This window comes from Centruroides sculpturatus, unplaced genomic scaffold, assembly GCF_000671375.1.
Source record: "Centruroides sculpturatus isolate CEXI.00-Female unplaced genomic scaffold, Cexi_2.0 scaffold918, whole genome shotgun sequence".
Classification (NCBI taxonomy): Eukaryota; Metazoa; Arthropoda; class Arachnida; order Scorpiones; family Buthidae; genus Centruroides; species Centruroides sculpturatus.
Window position 1 is genome coordinate 212,211 of NW_019385109.1, and position 24,616 is coordinate 236,826.

Below are 24,616 nucleotides of genomic sequence, written 5' to 3' on the forward strand. Positions count from 1 at the left end.
AAATAAATTAGAAGTTGATCAGAAAACAATTCACAGTATAAGTATTCTAATATTTAAACCAGAAGCAAAGAATAAAATCGAAACAGATGAAAAATATGTAATAACCTAACAATGAATTCTGATAAAAAAATTGAATGCATTAACCAACTAAAGTTACTCAAACTAAAGAGCACAGAGAGTCAAATTTCACAACAATTTTTCTGTTAAATCTTAGTTTTTTTTTCTTTGAGCAGTCATACAGTTCATATATTAAAATTTATATTTTGTGTTATAAATTTATTTTAAAAATTTATAAAACAAAAGCATTATAAAATATAAGCCAAAATATTAAGATAATTTGGATCTGAATAAAGAAAACATTGTACTGCTACTAAAATATGTTATTCTTTGTTCGATAATCTACTACCACATACTGCTGATAACTCGAAAATATATGTTTTTGTTTATAATGTAAATGTTTAATATGGAATAATAAAATAAAATGTACAGTGGTAAAGGTTGAATTTTCATAATAAACATAAACAAACTTACACTTCACGCCAACGTAGAGTAATATATGATTAACACATCGGTGTTGCGGAGTTACAAGCAGTGATTTGTAAAAAGCTAAGCATTCGAAATTTATAGTATTCAATTTTCGCCTGAGGATGACAGCTGTAAGCTGTTGAAAGTACATGTGAATTTTTAGAAATCACAGGTTGAATTTTGTTACATTTCTGTGTATACATTGTCTACTTGGACTTTGTTCATTAATATGACTTATTATACTGGTGAAGTTTCTGATTAGCAATGAAAGGAAATCTTAGTCAAAAACATCAGGTAAAAATAAAGATATTTTGTTTTGACTTTTTTGACTAAGATTTCCTCTCATTGCTAAACAGAAACTTCACCAGTATAATAAGTCATTATACTGTATTTCAAAAAACTGGGTGAACTAGTGATGGTTTATTTGGTGAGTGTTATATAATAAGTCATATTAATAAACAAAATCCAAGTAGACAATATATACACAGAAATGTAAAACGTAAGGACAAAAAGATAAAAAGAATTGAATTTTGTTAATTTATAAAAGTAATATTTATATTCATAAATTAATCTAATTCTTAGTTTACACATCTAACATTTATGCTTTTGTGAGGTAGCAGGGGGCCACTGGGTTGATCTCTAATGACCATTTACTCTGCACGGGTTGGCAAAACCTGCTCTCGGTTTGTCAGATGGCTTAGGAGGGCAAAAATGAGTGGGGAGGGGTCGTGAGGTCGTGACGAGGTGTCCAAATAACTACACAGGTTGAACCATAACAAAACATTTAATAAACAACTAAGAGATTATACATATCAAAGGAAAAAGCATAAATAACACACGTGTAAATAATAAAAGGAATCTATTCTATATCTATGTTCTAACCTAAACTATAGATCGAGAGAGACCTCTCTAAGAGGGACGTGTTGGAGAGAGAGACAATATTTTTTTACCTCATAGGCAAGGGTTTACCTCATAGGATGTGATCTCTTCGTATAGGGCATTGGTAGGATGCACTGGGATCGGCAGTTTCTAATCAAAGTTCCCTTGGATGGCGATATGAAGCAATGGACAATATGGCGGTATGGAACTGAAGTCCCTGGATGTCCACTTGGCCATGTCCGAAGAGGGTGTACACTCCATTAATCTCTGACTGTAGAGATCCTTGTTGGCTGTCTGCTGAGGGTGTTGCTTTGGCGGTGTCCTCTTCGGCTATCCGCTGAGGGTGTTTACCTGGCGGGGTCCTCTTCAGCTGTCCGCCTGGAGGTGCAAATTCGACCCCTTTTTATACTTATCTCGGGGGAATCATGGGGGAAGAAAATCTGATACAATCGCCAGCTCGACTTGCGTATAGCTGTGTTTATGTTATCGTCATCCTTTCCTTCCAATAATTGACATCTTCCCATCATAAATTTGTCAAACTCCCTGATTTATTGACGTGAGGTGACTCATGTCAGACTACGTCTCACCCCCTTAGAAAAATCATTGCCTTATTTGGTCATTTAGATCGACTTTCTCATCAGTTCACTCGGACTTAGAGGGGATCATGGGATTTCGTTTTAGCTTCATCAGTGACCTTTTGATTACTCTCTATACCTTATATCTACGTGAGACTTGAACGATCCCCTAGTGTGAGGGGAGTCCTTCTTTGGACGATTAAAGTCACCTTCGATGTGATGCAGTACACCAAGTGTGAAAATTCACACATGCGTCCGAGTTCTCACATTTTCTTGAAGATATGCATTCTCAAAAATATATGATCAAGAAATGTATAAAAAATTTTCCTAGAATTTTACATAGTTTAAAACAAATCAAAATTTATTATCTATTCACCTTCATCCTACAAGATGAATAATGAAATTTACTCAGTAAACCATGAATGTTAATGTAAAGATGTTTCAATCAAAATTGCAATAAACATTAGACATTATATAATATCTTTTTTTCTATTTATTTTTCTTTGTTATCTGTGGGTATTAAAGAACTTTTTCCAAACCCATCCAAGATTCAACTAAACCACAATGAGTGATAAAATCAAAACTTGACATATCCAGGAAAGACTGCTCATGTAAAATTCTTGGAGTTCTCCACCATGATTCGATCATGCATCTCGAGTTCCCAGAGTGACAATCTGACACCTTTACCACCTCAGCCATCTGGCTGCTATAACTTAACATAATAGTCAGTTATTACAGAAAAGTTCCAGGACAAAGCTTGTAAAAAATAGAAAATTGCAATTACCAAGTAATGATCCTAGCTCCTGTCAAAGTATTCTCCTCGACTATCCATACACAATTGCCAACGTCTCTTGAGGTCTTGGAAGCAAGCAGAGAAAGCTTCAAGTGTGATGCTTGTTAGCTCATTTGATGTCTGCGATATCGAACAAAATGTCCCTTTCAGCTGTTTGACGAAATTTCTCTTTCAGCTGCAACCCTTTGTCAGAAAGTGTGATTTTTTTTCTTGTTTCTGCAAGTGAAAAAGCAACTGAAAGGGGCATTTCATCAAGATATCAAATAAACCATCCAATGGGCTGTGAAAAATGAACTAACAAGCATCACACTTAAAGCTTTCTCTGCTTGCTTCCAAAACCTCGAGAGACGTTGGCAATTGTGTATAGATAGCCGAGGGGAGTTCTTTGACAGGAGCTAGGATCATTACCTGATAATTGCAATTTTCTATTTTTTATGAGCTTTGTCCTGGAAGTTTTCTGACACCAGTTTGTCATGTAAAATACAATGTGTTCCATGCCGGAAAAAATACTCAAATATTTTATGTATAACATTTATTCAAAGAAAATTATACAATACACATTGTTAAGGAGCGTGAATCATTTTTATCTTTTCTTCTAGCATGGAATGAACCAACCCGGAATGTGAATTCAATTTGCAGAAAACAAAAACAATCACAGATAATATATCTGTGATTGTTTTTGTTTTCTGTTTATGTATTTAATAATTATAAATAATTAATTTTTAATTTAGAAATTTCTAAAATTTAATTTGAAATTGGTCATTAAATTTAATACTAGATGGAAGCATAACTGCCTACCTCTACCTCAAGTCAAATTAATTAATTTCTAATATTTAACTATAGCCTTTACATAGCCCAAGAATTTGGCATATCGTTTAGTGTGTTTATTATATAATAGGCTATGTTGTTGATGTTTATACGTAATATGTGTGAGCACCACAAGTTTGAAAAAATGTGCAATCACAAGCAACACTAATGTGAGGGTCGGACTGAATAAAATAAAATTAAATAATAAAGAAGTTCAATTTAAATTAAATATATTTATTAGACAAAATATATTTATTCTTTTGTTTAATAAATATATTAAAATATATTTATTAAACAAAAGAAAAGCTCCATTTTTCTCTTCCCGAAATTTTTCGAAAAAGGATGTACACATTTCCTTCCCATGGAGCCGTTACCTATCTTTCAGGAACCTTAAAAATGAATCATGAGGAACTTATCCTAAAAATCGGCAATTGGCGAAAACCAGTAATGTGACGAAAGGTATAAAGAGGGGTGACAATGTAAAACAGGGGTTGGTTTGTCATTACCGTTCGTGAAAGGGAGCCCTCATCGCTGCCGATCCTCTAACCCGGCATCGCCTACCGTCTTCACCGACCATTATCGCCGAGGACCTGTGCCGACCCTCATCAAAGCTATTTGTGCCCCAAGACAACTTGTCCAATCCGTTTAGAAAACATCCGATGCTCCGATCCCAACTCGTAGAGGTATGATACCCATTATTGTAAACTCTCTCTCGGCACAGTATGCCCGCAATAACTCCTATGTAGCTAGATTATCTAAGTTATGTCCAATAAATTCTTAATAAAACTGAAGACAAAAAACTGTCCAAAAAAGATCACCATTTATTTTTTGTGTTCCAAGACTAACACATTTTCAGCAACTGACTTTTCTTTGTAGGCTGCTTGTCGCCAGAAAATTACAAAGAGTCCTTTTAAAAAACACAAAACACATCCAATTAAAATTATAAAAATTTCTGAAAAAGGAACTGGTAACGTATTCTTTGTAATTTTCCGGCTACAAGCAGCCTACAAAGAAAGGTCAGTCGCCGAAAATGTGTTAGTCTTGGAACACAAAAAATAAATGGTGATCCTTTTTGGACAGTTTCGTCTTCAATTTTATTAAAAATATTTCTCCATCAGATAAACATTTACACAATAAATTCTTGTTTTGTTGTCAACTGGTGTTTTTAATTCGAGTATCGCCAACGTCTTACCGACAATCCCTCCTTACCTCTTCCACTCGACCTGACAAAAGAATCCCGACTTTCCAGGATAGAAAACATAAACAAGCTATCCCCTGACCAGTGGGCAGTTCTCACCAAACTGTTGCCTATCAAAAAGAGGCACAACTTTGTCCTACCTCAGGCTACTCACACTGAGATGCTAGTGGAACGAGTGCTAAACACAGACTGATGGAGCATGCGCACAATCTGGGACTTCCCCTCTTTTTGTCACTCATTATGCGAAATGTTGCTCATTAAGCAAGTTATTTTTTACAATTTGTTTTGCTCATTATGCAAGGTGCTCGTTAAGTGAGATTCCACTGTATACACACACAAATTGGAAAAATATTACAAAGATACTAATATATTTAATTTTAAAATGCAGACGGCATATTTACTATATATATAAAATACAGAAGATACAAAAACATATATATTAGTATCTTTGTAATATTTTTTTTTAAATAAAAGAAAACTAAATAAATAAATAATTACATTAATGTCAAATAAGTTGTGTAAACACAAAAATTACAGATTATACTAAAATTAAAGTTGTGAATGTGTCTCTTTAATCCAATCAATTCAGTTCGGTAGACTATCAATACAGCTTTCAGGTTAGATACTTCCTTTATTGTTTTGACATATGCATTTCGGACTTATATGAATTTTAAGTCCCTCTTCAGTTCAAAACTACAAATTATTTCAAAAGAACCTAATTAGTAAGATGACAAATTCTTCGCGTGTAGATCATATTTACTGACATAAAACTATTGTATTTAAAAATTGTTACACTTATACGATTTTAGAAGAAAGGTTTATAGGGTTTTAGAAGAAAGAACCTTAGGTATCGTATAAGTGTAACAATTTTTAAATACAATAGTTTTATGTCAGTAAATATGATCTACACGCGAAGAATTTGTCATCTTACTAATTAGGTTCTTTTGAAATAATTTGTAGTTTTGAACTGAAGAGGGACTTAAAATTCATATAAGTCCGAAATGCATATGTCAAAACAATAAAGGAAGTATCTAACCTGAAAGCTGTATTGATAGTCTACCGAACTGAATTGATCGGATTAAAGAGACACATTCACAACAAAATAGCAGCTACCATAAGTGATATTTAAAATTAAAGTATTGAAATATACACTTACTCTACAACCAGAAATTATTAAAGTACGCAATCTGCAGAAGCCACCATTCTGCCAACTATTTTCTACAGCTCGTTTTATCATTCCACCTATAATTGGAACTCTTATTAATTCAAGGCGTTCTAATGCTGTCGAGGCACTTAGAGCAACAATTAATGGAAGATATCTAAAATATAAAATAAAAAACTTATAAGCATAATTATAATATGGGTTAATTTTAAAAAACTAATTTGATTTGAAATTTGTATATCTATAAAAATGAAATCTAAACTATGAAATATTAATAGGATTTCTTAAGTAATATGATTTTATTTAGCTGTCTTTTTAAAATAAAATTACATACTTTAATCAATTTTATATAAAAGTTAAAAAAAAAAGTCTTATTATATTTTCCTGTATTTTTTTACCTAAATTATGACATTAATAAATTAAATTCTAAATTATTTGATCAAATAATTAATTATTATTATATTAATTAACACAAGTCTTAAAGGAAAGTTTTTAATTTTGTTGGCCAAGTAGTCTACAGAAAAAGGTAGGTTGTCAAAAACTGTATTCCAAAACATTGAAACTGAATAATTGATGATTCCTGTTTCAACAGACTGTGTCTTCAATTTTTAATATAAAAAGCAAATTCATAATGATTAAATAGGTGCCACAATTGATAAAGTAGCAACTTGCAATAGATCTTTGCTTGTAGGCTATTGCTAGAGCCTGGAGTGTTTTCTAGAGCTTAAAATTTTAGAACTGAAAAGTGACAATGCCTTTTTTACAAGTGTTTTACAATATTTGTAAATTTTTACAAGAATATACATGCTAAATCAATAATATATATCTTCATATACAGATCAGTAACACTAATATTAAAGCAAATGAGAAACATCAGCAAAACTTTGATAATTTTGTTAATTTACAGCTTCTCCAGAATTAAATTAAAAATTCAACTAATATTTGAGCAAACAATTAATTTCAAGTACTGTATTGGTTAATTAAGATAGAAAAATATTTTAAGTACAGATATTAAATATTTCTATACCTAAAAATTTTAAAACAGGCACATTAATCAATTATCAGCCACTGTTCCTTTGCTTATATATATTGTATGAGTAAAATTTGTAGAAAACAAGTTTTGTTTCTGTCTTGTAAAGCCCTTGAATAATTGCTAATTCTGCTAATTTTTTTGGTCCTTCTTTCATTAGAAATGTTAGCTTTATAGTTTTGTATTCTAAACTTTAATGTTTGAGTGATAGCTTCTATAAAATAAAGATGCACTCATTAATGTTTTATATCAGCATTCCATTAATATCATATTTTTTGAAAATATTCTATTTGTCATTATTAGTAACCAACAACCTCAAAATAAAATCTTCAGCATGCCAATACATCTTTCCAAATTTTAACTTTTAAATGAAAATAAATTTGAATTATATTGTTAATAAATCAAGTTTTATTATTCAAAAAGTAAGAAAAATATTCAATATCTAGTATTGTTATGTATCAAATTGTAAAGATTATAACTGTAAAGGTGATTCTACATAATGACACTTTCATATCTACATTCAGTATATATATTAAACCTGTTCAGATCTAGTATATATTGAGTATCATTGTTTTGATAGTGCCTAAACTTGTTTTTCCAGACTATGCATTGTCTGTCAACAAGTTTCAGTGTTGCAAACTGTGTATGGATATATTGCCATCTGGTGTACCCTAGCCAATTTCTAACCCACATCAAACTTTTCATAGTGTCATAATATAGCCAGATAGCTAAGGCAGTTGAGGCATCATCCTCAATTGTGGCCCAATTGTGATAGGATATCACAATTGAATTCTGGTGGTTGGAAAACTCCTGGAATTTTGTATGGATGATCTGTCCTGATTATGTCAGGCCACATCACTCATCACCCAGCTACCCTATTGTGGGACTAGTCAAACCCATCAAAAACTTGGTAAGTATCCACAGGTTGGAAATAGTAAGAAAAACTACATAAGTGGCTATCATGGTTACTAGTAAACATTCATCTATATTGACTATTTACACAGAATGTACAGTTAAATAATATAGATCAGCATTTCTCAAACTATTAATCACCAAATAATACTACCTTCTGCTGAAATACTTGCAATACTTGTATTACTGAAAAATTTGCTTAAAACTAGGAACATATGCATCTTTTAAGTACTGAAAATTTTAACAACTTTTTTTCCTTGTAATTATGATTGTCATTTAGTAATAAAATTAAGATTATAGAATGTATGTATATGAAATTTCTTTCTATTTTTTACTTTGAATAAAATAAAAATAGATATTTTACATAAGGTCATTGTCATAAAGCCATTTAAGTTCAATGGTCTTGAAAATATTTCCTTGTTTATTCAAACTTTTAAGTTTATTGTCATACAAAACAATAAATTATAAAAAATAAACAATGAATGAATTTTGGCACAAATGGAACAATAAATAATTTTTACAGAATTTATTATGTGTGTATGTGTATATATATATATAACATAATGAAATTGAAAAACCTTCTTATAATCTGGAAAAGTACATTTTAAAAAAGGGTTCATTAAGTTTATAAAAAAAGCTCATATTTTTCAAAGTAAAATAGGCTTTTGAATAACTTTGAAACATTCTGTTTTATTTACAGTCATTAGTCTTACACTTTTTAATAGTTAAATTTCAATATTAAAAACGAAATTGTTTGTTACAAATCAAAATTGGCCTGAATGCTCTTAATAGAAATATACTCAATGTTTCATTTCACATGTAGAAGTTATTATCAATATTGTATAATTTTATTTTGTTGTATAATATATAATGACTCCACTTTATCAAGTTTTTTATTTTTTTTTTAATTTTATATTATAAACATTTTGGTTATAGAACCATTACAAATATCAAATGAGCAAGAAGTTTGAGAAACACTGATCTAGATTAAGTCACTACTGTGACATCACATGTAGACAGCCTAGATACTTTCTAGTGACACTCAAAACCAAAATTAATGTATAAATAACACTAGTCTAAACTTTAAAAATGAAGTATGTGTGACTAGCAGAGACACCACTTTAGGACATACATATCAACATTGAATGTCACCATGGACTTAATAACATTGGACTTAATATTTATAAATTTCTAGACTCAGAAATCAATCCCAACATTAGCTTTTCAATGTTTAACTTTTCAAATCCAAAATATTTAATCTAGATTTTAAAAAGTTAATCATTTAACTTCATTAATTTTTATACTGATTTAATGATACTAACTTACATAAAAATGTAAAAATATGTAATTAATTGATGTTAACTAGATATTTTTTATCATTTATAATAATAGCATATATTCAGAAGTTTAATGAAAAATATTTGAATTACCGAAGATTAATATCAGGTCCTGTGGTATGTCTCATTACAAATGTTTTCAAGTTTGGAGCTCCAAATAATTGAAATGGATGTGGTTTAACAAATGTAATCCATTGTAAATATAGATGTTCTAACTGTGGTAATAAAGTTAACTCCATTACTTTTACACCTGAAAAATAATACTGTAATCAGTAATTTGTCAAAATTAAAATTTTTTTATTCCTGAAAATAACTGATATAAGTAAAACAAAATTAACTAAAATTCAAGACTAATTTAAAAGAAAATAATAATAAAATTTCAAATGTATTATTACCTGTAAGATAAAGAGATGAGATATTTGAATAAGATGGCAATTTCAATTTGTATGGACACATTTGCGGAAATGTGCTATCATGATTTCTGAAATGGCCAATGATGTTAACTTGAGGTAAGCTTCTTAAAATGTTTTCCATTAAAAAGACATTTGATATTTCTACTGCTTTTAAGTGTGTGCATTGTTGAAGAGCAGAAATAATGCCTTGAACAGTAAGTTTGGCTTGTCGTCTTATTCTTCGATGTTCTATGCGACGAGCGTGAAGACCATAAATAATTTTCAAATGACAACATTTTTTCAAAAGATTTCTCAAATTTTCATCAGTAATTGAATTTGGCATATATTCAAAAAGATTACTATCAGTCAAATGCAATATTTTACATAAATGTAAATACATATATACAGCATTGTTTAGTTTTTTACACAAAACAGCAACATGGAGTATATCTTTTAATGGAAGAAAGCTAATAATATGACAAAGCAACTCATTTGATAATGAAGTTAGATTTAAATCACTAATTAAATACATTGTTTGTCATAAATGATTTATTGAAAGAACTGAAGAAGGCCAAGCATAACCCTAGTAAAACATGACCTGAAAAAAAATCAAAAATTCCATTTTTTATCAAATTGAATTTTAAAACATATTTAAGTAAATTAAACTTTTTTAAAAAAATATTTTAAATCAACATATAAATAATGATATAAAAAGTTAAATACAGTAATAGCCCTTATGCAATAGGTGGGACCGAGTGATAACCGCATAAGTCTAATTCACGTAAGTCGGGGTATAATTTCTCAATTTGTGTAAAATCCAAATCGGATGTACGTAAGCTAATAAACGTTCTCGTTAACCTTATCTCGTCTTTTGATTCGTTCATTGTTATAAGAAATCACCACATAGAATCTCTCGAGTCTCCGTAGATATAACAAATACAGAAATAAATAACACAAAATAAATTGTAGCTATGCGTCGATTCCGTGCAACACGTCCGAACATGTAAGCTGAACAATTGTGCAAGGGGAATAAGTAATCAAGAGTTGCCGTGGCGCTCAAACAAAAGACGAATCGACGAGATTTGAAAATCGCGTAAGTCGGGGTAGCATAAGTCGAGGTATTACTGTATATAATTCTAGTCTATTAATAGAAAACTTTTATTTCTATATCTTTGATAATATTTTAGCTACATCTGTAACTTTGTGGATATAATTTCCAAAGTATATGCTTGATTATTATTTAGTACATTTTCAGAATCATTTAAAACAAATATTCATGAAAATTAAATAAATCTAATTTATCACTTCTAAGCATGAAATATATATCAGATTTAATATATATGGAAATAGGAAAGAATACTTTCAATACACTGTATATTTAAAATTCATTAAAGGTCCAGATAAAACTGGAACTTTGTAAATAAAATCTTTTATATATTAATACTATACTTTTAACACACTAAAAATTTTTATTTTTAGTGTCTTAATATTATCACCGATCCCATTGATTTTAATAATTGAATTTATACTATACTTTTACTGCAATAATGCCAACAAATTCATACAGATTTAGTTAACTAAAAAATAGGACTAAAATTAACTAGGACTAGTAGAGGCTAGGACTAAAATTAACATTTATTTCTTCTGCTTAAATTCTACTCAAAGATAGAATTTGCTTATTTAAGAAAATAAACAAAAAATATAAGTATGAGAGCAGTACTGCTCAAACTTTTAGAGTAGGAGCCCAAATTGTGCATAAGTCCAAAGTAAGCAGGGCAAATATTTTTTATATTCCATATATGCTAAAAGTGAATCTATTTCTATCTTATAAGAGATGTGTCAAATATGTTTATGGACTGGATTTGTCCTGGGAGCATCACAGTATTAGAGATTATTATTATTATTATTATACAGCATTTAGTGGGTTATACTCGGATGATACCAGTGGCTGTGTACTATGCCGGACCAGAGTCAAGGCATAGCAACCAAAAACTAAAATTAAATGAGTGTGTCAGTGACTGTATTATTATTATTTATATATATGTATGTCTCTTTAATCCAAAATTAAGTTCAGTAGACTATCATTACAGCTTTCAGGTTAGACACTTCTTTTATTGTTTCTACATGTATGTTACGATCTATATATGTATGTTAAAGAGACATACATATATAGATTGTAATAACAGCTACCAAAAGTGATATTTAGAAGTGTATTATTATTATTATTATTTTAAACAGTTTTATTTCATGTTTATGTAATACCACTTTAGTACTTTGAAGTTTTTCTTAGATAACATCATTGAATTATTTTAATAAAATTAAATAAAAAAATCTGTGAATTGTCAAATATTTAAATTCATAGTCATTTCTTATTTGTGTGTGAAATTTTATTTCCATATTAAATTTTCTATTAAATGAACACTATAAAACAGTGAAAAATGTCTTTATAAGTATTTAACATTTAACTTAAACTTCTTGATAAAGCTTTTCATAAAATCTCAAGTACAAATTTTTTCTTATAATCAAATCAATGTAATTTAACCACAATTTGAATATTATAATAAATACATCTCTAATTATTATAATTATGCCTTATTCTGGTAAATAAAAATCTCAGTTATGTAAAACACAAAGAAATTTAATACTAATGCCTAATATCCATAAAGTAATTAAAAATTTTCAAAAACTATAAAGATTTGCAACTCCAAAAAATAGGAGTTATTTAATATATCTTATTATATGTATATCCCTGTGTAGTAGACTCTGCCTACTGTAATTATTTTGGGACTCATCTATATAACAATAACTACCTGATAACATAAGTGTTGTAAGTAAATAAGATTAACTAGTTTTATTAATTTTAACATTAAAAAGATATTAAAGCAGTTAAACTATGCATAACTTGAAGATTTATTAAATATAATTATTATTAACTTTTATGTTTTGAGACAAGCTAATTCTGATAACATTAAACAACAGATAACAAACAGTGTCTACTATATTTTATGTTAATTTTACTGGGACAATATTTAGAAAGTAATACATATAAAAAAAAACAAAAGTTTTCCATTTCTAAAATTGAAAAAAATGTGGCAGATTTTTAAATTTACCACCATTCACTCAAGATTCATTAAAAGACGTTACTGTTTTTACAATATGTTTTTCATTTACTTTTCAGTATTCTATAAGTTACCATTGAACGGCTTGTCATTTTGGTTGTGAAGCATTGTGTGGGTCATTTTGACCTTGTATGTTGTTTATGTTAGCATTTCCATTTGTGTAAAATGTAAGTATATTCATTGATTTTCAAGAAATATAAATAATACAATTGAGTATGTAGCTTGTTTGATAAGTCATTTTTTGTAATTGAAAATTTATAAAATAAAGCATCAACAAATTTAACTGATAAAATATTAATGGATTTTGTAAATGACAACAAATTTGTGCATGTTCAAAAGCAGTATATAAAGAATGCACAAAAAATATGCTCCCAAAATGTTTTGATAAATAATTTTTTCCATTTCTAGTTTTGAAATAAGAGTATTAGGCAACCATTCATAATGTAAAAACAGTCAAAATGATCCATGTGTAAGACTGTAGTTAGAATTAAAAATTACATACAGTACTTGTGAGATAAACATACTTTACACTGCAAATGTACAAGTATCTATTATTCTGAAAGCACATAAGAATATTTCTAAAATTCATTGAAGGTGATTCTGATAAACTTAAAATATTTGAAGTAAATCAACTGTTTGTTTGGACTGGTGGTAAAGGGAATCAATAAGCAGAATATAGTATTGGATTTCTTTTAAACTAAATTTTAGAAGCAGAATATCTTTGAGTTTGATCTTTTGAAAGTTCTATCTGTTATTAAAGGCTTATTTTATTGTATTATTTTTATTACAACATAGAATTCGATATTTTGTTTGTTTTATGCTTCAAACAGTAAGAGATGAATATATAGAATACTTTAATTTATATAAAATTTGTAAGTATAACATAAAATAGCAGAAGTTGCTTTTGGTTATTTTGTATGTAAAGAACACTTATACTGTATATTTAAATGGTCCAAAAGTAACTTCTATCCATAAAATATATAATAAAACTTGGTTTGCTGAATATTCCTTCACATTTCATACCTTTTAATGAAATAAGAGCATCTCTGGCATTTTTAATTTATAAATTTATCAAAATTCATTGCATATTTAATGATTTAAAACACCATCACAAGTCGTCAACATGTTAACTTTCACGACAACCCATTCCAAAAGTCAACTGGCGACATCTGCTGTTCTTTTATTATAAAATAATAATAATAATAATAATACATTTGAAAAATATGATGTATAATGAATAAATTTTATTAAATTATTTAAATTATTTTTATTTAATTTAATATTTTTTGTTCAAATTGCAACTTTAATAGAAGAAAAGATTTAAAATTTCCGTAAATTCTAATGGTGTGATGATATTTTGTAACCAAGGTCTATAGTTTGTAACGGTTTAAATTGTAAGATTATAAAATTTGTCATTTGACTTCGAATAATTCAATATAACAATTTTGTGGACAAATAAATTTAATATAATTCAACAACTTTCAATGAAACGTTTCTGTAATGACGTTATAGAAAAAATATACATTTGAAAACAAAAGTATGTTCGCTCTTCCATTAAGTAGGAAAACAAACATTATTCTTAGAAATTTAAATTATTCTGTGGTAATCAAATTTTTCGACGTAATAACATGACACTAGACGTGTCGATGGTTTTAAGCACATCAAAGACAATAGAATATATAAAATTGTAACGATGCGAATATGGCGTCTTTTTGCGCACGTTGTCTGAGCGTCTTTACTGAATAGGCCCACCACTGGTCAAGCAGTTTCGTTCCCTGAACACAGAGTACAGTCGGGGGTTAGCGCTTCGCCAGGACGGGTTGGCCACATGGAGTTTTCCGGGTTTTCTCCACGTCTGTAACACCTAAATAGGGAGGGGCTAGTTACCCCTGAAAAAAATCTTCTAAAAGGCATCCCCTAGGCAGATCGCTTAATTAAAAAATATTCTAATCATTGACACACACAGGCATGCCAACTAAATGCTACAATAACGTTGTCCTCCATCTTGTCCGTGTCGGCTGTGACGTCATTACAATAATAACCAATATTGGATTGGTTAAATTTTTTTTAGGATTTGACGACGACTCGATGTATATTTCGGATGGGACCGCTGTAGAATTACTTTTCTGTATTCTTTTTCCGCACTACTTATCTGCAGTGTTTTTTTTTTTTTTTGGCGAGAGTAGTCTTAAAGCTTCCGTTTTGTTAATGTAAGAAGTTATTTTGGTAACGAGATAAATCATAGATGTAACTACGAATGGCCGAGTTTACACACGAAAAATATAGACGTTCAAGATATATTCGGCTCCATCTCTCACCACCCGATCGCTCTACTGTGGCTTGGCCTAACCCATATTGGGACCGAAGAAAGGCTTTGTGAGTGCTCATAAGACATAGTAAAAATAAAAATACTGTATACTGTATAATAATAAATAAACCCCTTCGTTTTTAATGGGATTTAACATCTGGAATATAGCCATTAAAACATTTATTTTGAGCAAATGAATTATATGTTGTTCGAAAGTTTTATAAATAAAATTAAATGTAATATATTAGTTCATAAAAGCGATTATTATAAGTTTTAAATGAATAATCGACTTATTTACAAAAACTAATTTCGACCAATAGGTGGCGTAAGTAGGCTTATCACTAGTGCTTTGTTTTTATTGGAAAAAATGGAGCGGAAATGATAAATATTGTTCGAAATTTAAATTCAAGTGCGATGGCAGCTTCGGAAGAAGCTTCTTTAGCCGTGATGAGTATAGTTATCGAGTCATTCCTGGACGATCAGATCGAGAGAGCCATCCTCGATACTTGTCAGGATACCGAAGACGGTGAAGTGCTGCTCGTATACGAAGCTATGAGAGAAAAAAGAGAGAAATTGAAGACTTACGTCGAAGAATACATCCCTAAATTCGCACCCAGCGTATTTAAAGATTATTTTAGAATATCTTCGACTACCTTCGATGCTTTTGTAAATTCTCTTCGTATGTGTCCGAGTTTGGCCAATGGAGAAACTGTTAAACCTGGAAGACCGAGAATCTCCCTAATCCGAGGCGCTCTCATCACTCTTTGGTACTTGGCCACTAAAGAGACAGTCATAAAAATCGCGCACAGATTCGCCGTGGCCGAAGGGACGGTCTGTAATTACGTGTCCATGATATGCGATGCCGTGACCGAAACGCTGGCGGCCCAATATATTAAGTGGCCCGGGAGTTCGGATATCGGTGACGTTACCGAAGGCTTTGCGGAGAAGAGTGGATTTCCCGGTGTGATCGGTGCCGTTGACGTCATTCACGTGCCGATTAAAGCGCCCCAGCAGAGTCCCGAATTGGGAGACGATTACGTTAATAGGAATCAGACGTATTCTATTCTTTTACAAGCAGTTTGTAGTCACGACTTATCATTTATAGACTGTAGCTGCGGTTGGCCCGGTAGTACGCGCGATGCGCAGGCCTTTCAAAGTTCCGGTCTATATCAGGTATGGTAATTTATAAAGTTTGATATGATAGGAAATAATTTTATTGTTTTCGTTCGGCTCGCATATAATTCTCACAATACACTTAAGATTGTATTATCCTCGACTCTTGTGAAAGACTGACGTATTCTCTATTTTTCTAACTTCGTACTGATGTCTACTTGCTGGTAAAAGCCATTTATGAGGCTGGATTGATTGCCCGGATTCCACATTGACTTTGCCTTGTATTGTTGCCGGAGTCATTGTATTGTCTTTTCGAGGACCCAGCCAACATTTGGAGTAAAAAGAAGTGGGAAGTGATGTCAATGTTGAGCTGCCTGCCATGCGAGATCCCCGACTTATGCAACCTGAGGAACGCTTGTGTGGCATTTTTGTGGTGGATGACTCTTCTGGGCCTCCAGTTGCCCAAAGGCAGTTAATTGTTGTTTACTGATGTCCAACAAATTCCAACATATGCTGAGCAAAAACTGGCCCACTCACTTTTCTCTCTCTCTGTACAATGTGTATGGAATTAATCCTAGGTGTTCTAATGCAGAGTGAATAGGGATCCACTGAACCAATCTGTCTCCCATTTATAGTCTATTTTGTCTAAAAGATTCATATAAACAAATTATATTCTAACACATTTAAAATATAACAATCATTGAAATGTAGCATTTTCTGACATAGAATCATATTCTGTATAAAATCAAAAATAACAAAGTATAAATGTAAATCTATGAGTTTCAATATATGCAGTATATGTTACAGATAAAGCCAGAATTAATGGCTGATGCTAGCTTTATCCAACTCTCCTGGTAAAAACAAGTAATAATCTATTAATTTCGAACTTTATACAGCACATTTTATCAAAATTACAAGTGAATAAAGCCAACATTATCCAAAATTGGATGAATGAAGCAGGAACAAAACTTAGACTCATATCTGAATAAAGTGTAAATTTTATCTCCCTGTCAGCTGAGTCTATATATCACCATTTGAATAGATCTCAAAGATATTGATCAAAGTTACTTTTTTATAGGCATGAGCATTTAGTTTTTAGTTAGTAAATGGAATATTGGAAATAGAGCAATGTTGCCAGATTGTTTATCGCTAGATTTCAAGCCACTTGGTAATACAGTGACAATTTTTTTCAATCAATCTGATGAACTTTTCTTGCTTATGTTAAGCATTTTAAAACACTTGTAAACTCCAAGACTATATTATATTAAAGGATAGTTATACAGATGGTTTTTAGACCCCTTGCATATACATGTGTACATGTAAATATATGTAAATAATAAACACAACAAATTGTTTATTTCCATTTCCATAGTATAGGAAATTATCTCATTTAATTGCTTGTAAGAGAGAGAAACATTTGTTCATAGATTAAAAATTCACATAAAATGATTATTTTTTATAATTATGTATAGTTTGAATTTTTCATTTTAACTTTAATTTTCTGTTAACTAATCACATCATTAAGTGTTTAACTGTGTAAAATTCTTGAAAGAATATTTTATCTTTAAAATAGCCAAATAATGAAAGCTCAACATTTATATATGGTTAACAGTGCTCTGAAAATCTGTCAGATTCTAATTTCTCTAATGGATAAAATGGATTATAAATGTTTAACAAGCACGTTTAAAAAATTTACATTATTTTAATCAGCTGTAATTATATTAATAATGTATATTTATTTAATAATAGTAATCTAAATTTTATTAATATATTCTATATTTTATTCAATATATTGAATAGACGACAAGATGAATGCAGTTTGCATTTTGGATCTAATACAATTTTGAGATTTAATTATTCATACTTTTCTATGCAAAAACATTAAAGAAGTGTTTACTGTCAAATTTAATAATGTTTATTCTACAAAAGTATTTACTTTAAAAAGTTACAATTGTTATTATTACTATATGAATTAGAAATAATGCATGGTGAGTTCTTAAAATTGACTTTCATGCAAACAAAATGGTAGATACATCTCATCAGAAAAATTCTATTTTTTTATATTCACAAATTTTAATTTGTGACTGAACTCAATGCTCATTTAATAAGTTAACTGTGATTTACATATAATAATTATGAATACTTATTGTATTCTATCAGATTAAATTTTATATAAGGAGTTAGACATACTATAATAGTTTTAGATAACATTTTCTCTACATTTTTAATAAAAGTATTAAAAGAAACCATATGCATATGGAAGTATACCAAATGGTAAAATGTCACAATATCATCACTGATTAAATCTTTATTTAGTTTTTTTTTGTTTCTAAGTCAGTGGTAAGGAAAACTGTTTGGAAAGTTAAGGTTGATTGTAATCTCTTTGATTATGCATGCAATCTCCAGCAGATATCATTAAATTTTTATGGACTACAAGAAAATTGTTGAAAATGGAAGCAGATAGAACCAACAGTTTTTTGTTAGAATTTAATTTAATTTTATTAATATATGGTTTAGAATTTTGAAAATCAAATTCATTAATTTTCTACAACTTTAAAAATTCATATTGTAGAAAACTAACAAAAATGATTTTCATAATTCTGGACAGTACATTAATAGAATTAAATAGAATTCTATCAGAAAAAACTATTTGGTTATATCTGCTTTTGTTTTGAGAATTTTTGTAAAAGATTTTCCCATAGAAAAAGCATTAAATTTCTATTATCATCTGCTGGAGATTGTTAATTAATTGTAAACTCCAGTACAGTTTCATATTCTTTTGTTGTAAGAATATTATATAAATTTATTAGTGGAAAAATAATTTAGAATATTTAAGCCATAAGAGTAATATTTAAATTTTACATTATGTAATGACACATTTAATAATTTGCCTATAATTCATTTTCTTTACTAGGGTGCCATTGAGGATCCAAGTAGAATGTTTCCTAACAATACTCACATTGTTGCAGATTCTGCATATCCATTAGATGAATGGTTAATGACACCATACGAAGACAATGGATTTTTAACAGAAAAAGAAAGGATTTATAATGACGTTTTGGCAAGATCAAGAAGTTACATTGTCCATGCTTTTGCCATGCTGAAGTCCCGCTTTTGTAGACTAAAACGTGTAGAAATAAGTAATGTTGAAAAAGTATCAAAATTAGTATTGACTTGTTGTGTCTTGCACAACTTGTGCTTACAGACAGAGGATGATGTTGACATTGATGAATTTACTGAAGATTACACTGACGATGTGGAAGATATCATTATGAAAAGAAATATATTTGGGTATCCAAGACAAGAGGCAATAATTAAACGCAACGGCATTGCTGAAGCATTTTATCAGCAACATCTAAGAAATACATATTCTTTGTAGTACATTTCAAGGGAGCAAAGAAAAATATAAAATGCTATTTGAGCATTTTCTATTAATGCTGTATGTTTCTTGTTTCTGTGAATGTTCTGTGGATCCAAATATTGCTCAGATGGTGTGATTTTGATGACATCTGTTCAATTGAAAGTTTATTTAACTTGTAAAATTTAGTTTGTCTATTCTGATATGTTAATATACTAATGTCAAGAGAGTTTTTATCATGTTTTGTAAATAAAGTATTATAACTATGATATGATTTGTTCATTCGTTTATTAAATATACAAAGATACATACATTTATTAACATATTTTTAAATTAGAAGTTCTTTATATAAAGTATCAGGTAGCAAATGTTTTTACTTAAGACAGAATAATCTAGTTTATTTACTACATTATTCTAATCATGTAAGGAAGTGCCTAATTAACTCATAGCAAGATATTTAGTGTATACTAAACTATAAATTAAAATAATTGTAATTTTAAAACAGTTTACTTAAAATTTAAAAATATCAAAAATTCCAAAATTTATTGTTTGCATTCATTTAAATATCAGCAGATTCTTGTGTGTGTAATTTAAAATGTTTTATTATAATTGCATAGACTAGTTCAATTGAACAATTAATCATTGCATCATTCATTCTAGCAGTTACATAATATTGATTAATGGACAAGATTATTTTTTTTCAATAAAAAATTAAATGAAATACATACTTATAGTGAATTATGATAAAAGTTTAAGTACAATATTACATCAGTGAGCAAAATAATGCTGTTATGTTTTAAGGACCTTTATAATCATTAAGAATGTAGTTAAGTTGCTTTATCATTTAAAGCAACTTAACTACATTCATTTATCATTTAAAAATTTCTTGTTTACTGTTACATATTTTTCTATTTTTTTGAAACTTGTTCTTTGAGAATTTACTATAGAAAAGTTCTGAACAGAGCAATGCATAAAATTCATTGAATTTTATTTTGAAAATCAGTATTCTATTGCTTGGAGCACACATGCTTGCTTGATTTGATAGACCACTTTTACTTTGTGGTTACTTGAATGGTGATCAGTTATCTCTAACCATACAGCCATTTAAAGACAACATGAAATTCAGACACATGCCAGACATGATGAGAGCTATTACTGAGGTTGAGGCCAAAGTTTTAAATTTGAAAACGTGTACATTGGACATTCAACACTGCTTTCCTGTAAGCCTAGAAGTTTCACAATGGCTTTTGGAATGTCAAGCATGATTCCACTGACTTTGCAAACACCTTTGTCAAGCTTCTAGGCTTTCAGGAAAGCACCACTGAATGTCCAACGTACACGTTTTCGCGTTTAAAACTTTGGCTTCAACCTCGCTATTATGGATACCATAGAAGGAGCAAATATTAATACTTTTAAAGCAAAAAATGGGAGTTATATACATATTATTTTCCTTATAGTTACCTTCTAACAAGTCAAACATATAATTGAATGTACTTTCTCATTCAAATGTGCATTATATTTATTCCTAAGAAGTTATCTTTTAAATATACAGTATTAAATATTTTTGTTTTTCTTTAAAATTCTGAAGACATGAAATAATTGATTAAATATACAAGTGATAAAACATTTATATTGCTAGATAACAGAATGGATGGCTAATCTATGGTACACATACTCAGAGTGACAGGTTTGGAGTCATGATCTGGCACAGAAAATACAATTTCAGTTTATCACCTGTTTTTTCAATCATCCTTTCAGTTTATTACATCATCATCCTATATTTCAATCAACTTCTTTACATTTATTCTAATTAAAGCATATTCCTTTCATTAATTCAAATGTTATTCAAAATGTTTATGCATGCCTAAGTCTAAAACTTCACTATGCATAAACGTATATGGACTCAAAAAGAAAAGTCCAATTTAAAGAAAAATGAAAAATTGAATTAAAGTTCACTGTGAAAAGTTCAATTTTGAAAACTTGAAAATTAAAGTTCACATTAAACAATGGGATAAAATTCTGAACAAACTTAAAAATTATTGAAAATAAGATGTCTACATTACTAAATCCTAACTTAAGGCTGATTTAACCTCTGATTAGGCATATGTTCTCCTGCAGAAAGTATTAAAACTTTGATGCTCTTTCTGTGAGAAAATCCATTTCAAAAAATGATTGAAAAAGGAAGTAGATAGAATCAAAAAGTTTTTTGCATTAGAATAGTCCAGAATTTTGAAAAGTGAATTAATTAATTTTTTACAACTTTAAAGGTTCTGAACTGTATGTTAATAGAAGAATTAAATAAGATTCTAATGCAAAGGATTCTTTGGATCTATCTGCGTTCACTTTTCAAGAATTTTCAGAAAAGGATTTCTCATAGAAAAAGTATTAAATTTTTATGCCATTTGCTGGAAATTGCATGCATAACTAAAGAAGTTACAATCAGCCTTACATTTTAATTGAAATTTTCTCTTAATATAAATTAAAAATTACATGAATATCATGTATTGAATTTTATCATTTCACTTTAAAAGATTAACTAAACTAGATTTACCATGATCATAACTTTTACATTCATATTTTGTATACATAATTGATTATTTTTCTAGAAATGCACAAAGATATGGCATATAGTCTTACTAATGAAAACAAATCTTCATGATTTTCTTTTATATGAGAGTGGTTTTGTTTTTATCTTTTTTTTTTTAATTACAAAATAACATATTTAATTTTGTAAACACTATTTTCTTAAGCCAGTTTTAAAATCCCAACTTTTATTAAGGAATGAGAGGTCAAATTGCTAGTTTAATTAATTAATTTTCACATGTTTTTGTTTTCTTATAGAGTTTATATTAAAAAATTGTAACAATCACACACTTTGAAGATACAATTGCACCTCCTCATAGAAAATTTTTTACAGGAAAAAGCTACCATTCTGAGAAAAATCCAACCTCTGGCACATCTGCCCTTCGAAAAAAAAAAAAAAATGACTACTACATATTGCACCAGTGTAACCACTCATACTGTAAGGAACACCATGCAAGTCAATGTGTTACATTGACTTGCATGTAACACATTGCAATGGTTGCAAATAAATTTAATAATAATAATTAAATGTCTGAACTATCAAAACTAGCATATTTCATCATATTATATTACTGCTAGTCAGTATTCTGACATGAAATTAATTAATAAAATAAATAGTTGTAAAATTTACAAAGCTGTGTTTCTATACTAATGTTTTACACTTTGTGATGTAGAGTTAATGAAGATATTATCTATTGTTATTTATTGAATACAGACATAATTATTAATATATATTTATTCCATTTAAAGCAAGTATAAATGAAATTATGTTTCTAATTTTTAACGTGTGCATATTATAATTAAACAATTATATTCACAGGAAAATGCTTTGTTTTCAATTGTAAACCTGTTTGAATTCTTATAATTTTTAAACAAATTTAACAGCTTTCAAAATGATCAAAAATCATAAGTGATATATTCTAAAACAATCTATACATATTTTACTCTAGATGTCAATGAATACGAGTTATTATATATTTAGTGCACTCTCACTAATCCAAACCAATTTTGGACATTTTACCATTAAATGTTCCAGCAAAAAACAAAAAGAAATCAGATTATTTTCTTAACAACATGACTAATTTTTAAGATTAATACATACTATGCATTTTAAGAAATATGTCTGCTTTCTTATAGTCATACTTAGGCTTACCATAATATTTTTTTCTCAAACCGGGACAATTTTGAGAAAATACTCGCAACATAAAATTTGCTTACTAGGATAAGTAGCTATGATTGAAAAGGCTAAATAAAGTAGACTAGTTGTTAACAAAAACAACGAGTTAAAAGCAATTTTTAATAACTGAACTATTACTAAACATATCATATTATTAATATTTATCACTAGTGTAAGCTTTTTAAACAATTCTTTGTCGTTTAAATCGGTACATTTAAAATTTGACAATGCATTTGAGGAAGTTCCTACAGTATTGCTTGCCTTATATTTCACACATTTCAAATGATTTTTAATGTTTGAATGCCCACCATGAGTTACTGAAAATTATGAAAATCACAGTTCATATTTCACTTCGTCAATACGATCACAGACTTTTTTCCAATCATCAGTAAACACATGGTTTCTTTTTGGCATTTTAGAGATTAAATGAGCCGATCAGCAATTTGAACTCGACTAAGATATGATATGCACAGCAATGACGTGGCCAGTGTAAGTTTCAGTCTTGCCAACTCTAATTGAAACAAAATATCTAAAAAAAGGAAATAAAAATATCTGGATCTTATAGACTACGTGCTATTATAAATTCTGTAAAAAAATATCTGAATGACAAAATAAAACATCTAAATTCATTAGGCCATATGCTATAAATTTTTTAGGAAAACATATAGATAACATTAAAAGTACTTAGATCTAGATACGAAATTTTTTATTGGCAACAGTGAGTATAACAGAGTGCCAAATCGCCATTTTAATCGAGGCTGTACTATTTTTACTTCTTGTATATTCGGCACTTTTAAAATTTTACCAAATAACCGGGACAAAATGACAAACTGGCCGGGACGCTAGGACAGCATTAGGGTTTCTCATTTCCCGGTATTTTGCTTGTCCCGGGATCCCGGGATAAAAGTGAACTGTTTCCCGGGATCCCGGGATAGAATTAATTATTTTTAAGGTATACAAAATATCTTGAAATCAAATGATATAATTATTTTCCATTTTTTAAAGTAATTTTAAAGTTTTGTAACCTCCAAAATCATATTAATAATGCTGTGTAAGGTCTATAGGCCTATAATAAAAATTACCTTTAAATAACGTAGAAATTTTCACAAATAGAAAAAAATTAATTAAAGTTTGCTGGAAACTGCATACAACAACAACAAAAAAAATGTTTTGAATTGAGTTAAAAATTAAAAAAATGAACTTCTAATTTAGAAGGTAATTTTCGTTTTTTAAATAAAATATAATACAAAATATTGCAAACTTTTATAAGATTTTAAAAAGCAAAGATGGTCAATACTCCGATAACTCACTCTAATTCTTATTTTAGTAATGAAAAGTCTTGCCACCG

The 24,616-nt window shown here is 29.2% G+C and overlaps 2 protein-coding genes across 5 annotated transcripts in view; one reads left to right on the plus strand and one right to left on the minus strand.

The window, feature by feature from the left end:
• Positions 1–13,907, minus strand: part of LOC111634853 (F-box only protein 38-like) — a 45,975-nt gene extending 32,068 nt beyond the window's left edge. For all 4 annotated transcript variants that reach the window (XM_023379690.1, XM_023379693.1, XM_023379691.1 and 1 more), the window contains exons 1-4: positions 13,753–13,907; positions 9,614–10,208; positions 9,312–9,468; positions 5,934–6,096 (exon numbers count right to left, since the gene is read on the minus strand). In XM_023379690.1, the coding sequence (XP_023235458.1) occupies positions 5,934–6,096; positions 9,312–9,468; positions 9,614–10,142 (849 nt within the window). In that variant the 5' untranslated portion in view covers positions 10,143–10,208; positions 13,753–13,907. The remainder of the gene's footprint in view (positions 1–5,933; positions 6,097–9,311; positions 9,469–9,613; positions 10,209–13,752) is intronic.
• A 1,457-nt stretch (positions 13,908–15,364) lies between these two features.
• On the plus strand, positions 15,365–19,777 carry LOC111634863 (protein ALP1-like). The gene is made up of 2 exons (XM_023379704.1): positions 15,365–16,210; positions 19,065–19,777. Exons 1-2 carry the CDS (start codon positions 15,416–15,418, stop codon positions 19,527–19,529), a joined length of 1,260 nt encoding a protein of 419 aa, XP_023235472.1. The 5' UTR covers positions 15,365–15,415; the 3' UTR covers positions 19,530–19,777.
• The last annotated feature ends 4,839 nt before the right edge of the window (positions 19,778–24,616 follow it).

Excerpts from the sequence above, each read along its gene's own strand:
- LOC111634863 (XM_023379704.1), top strand. The coding sequence starts at position 15,416 with ATGATAAATATTGTTCGAAATTTAAATTCAAGTGCGATGGCAGCTTCG. Across the intron at positions 16,211-19,064 it reads AAAGTTCCGGTCTATATCAG|GGTGCCATTGAGGATCCAAG; the intron begins GTATGGTAATTT and ends TTTCTTTACTAG.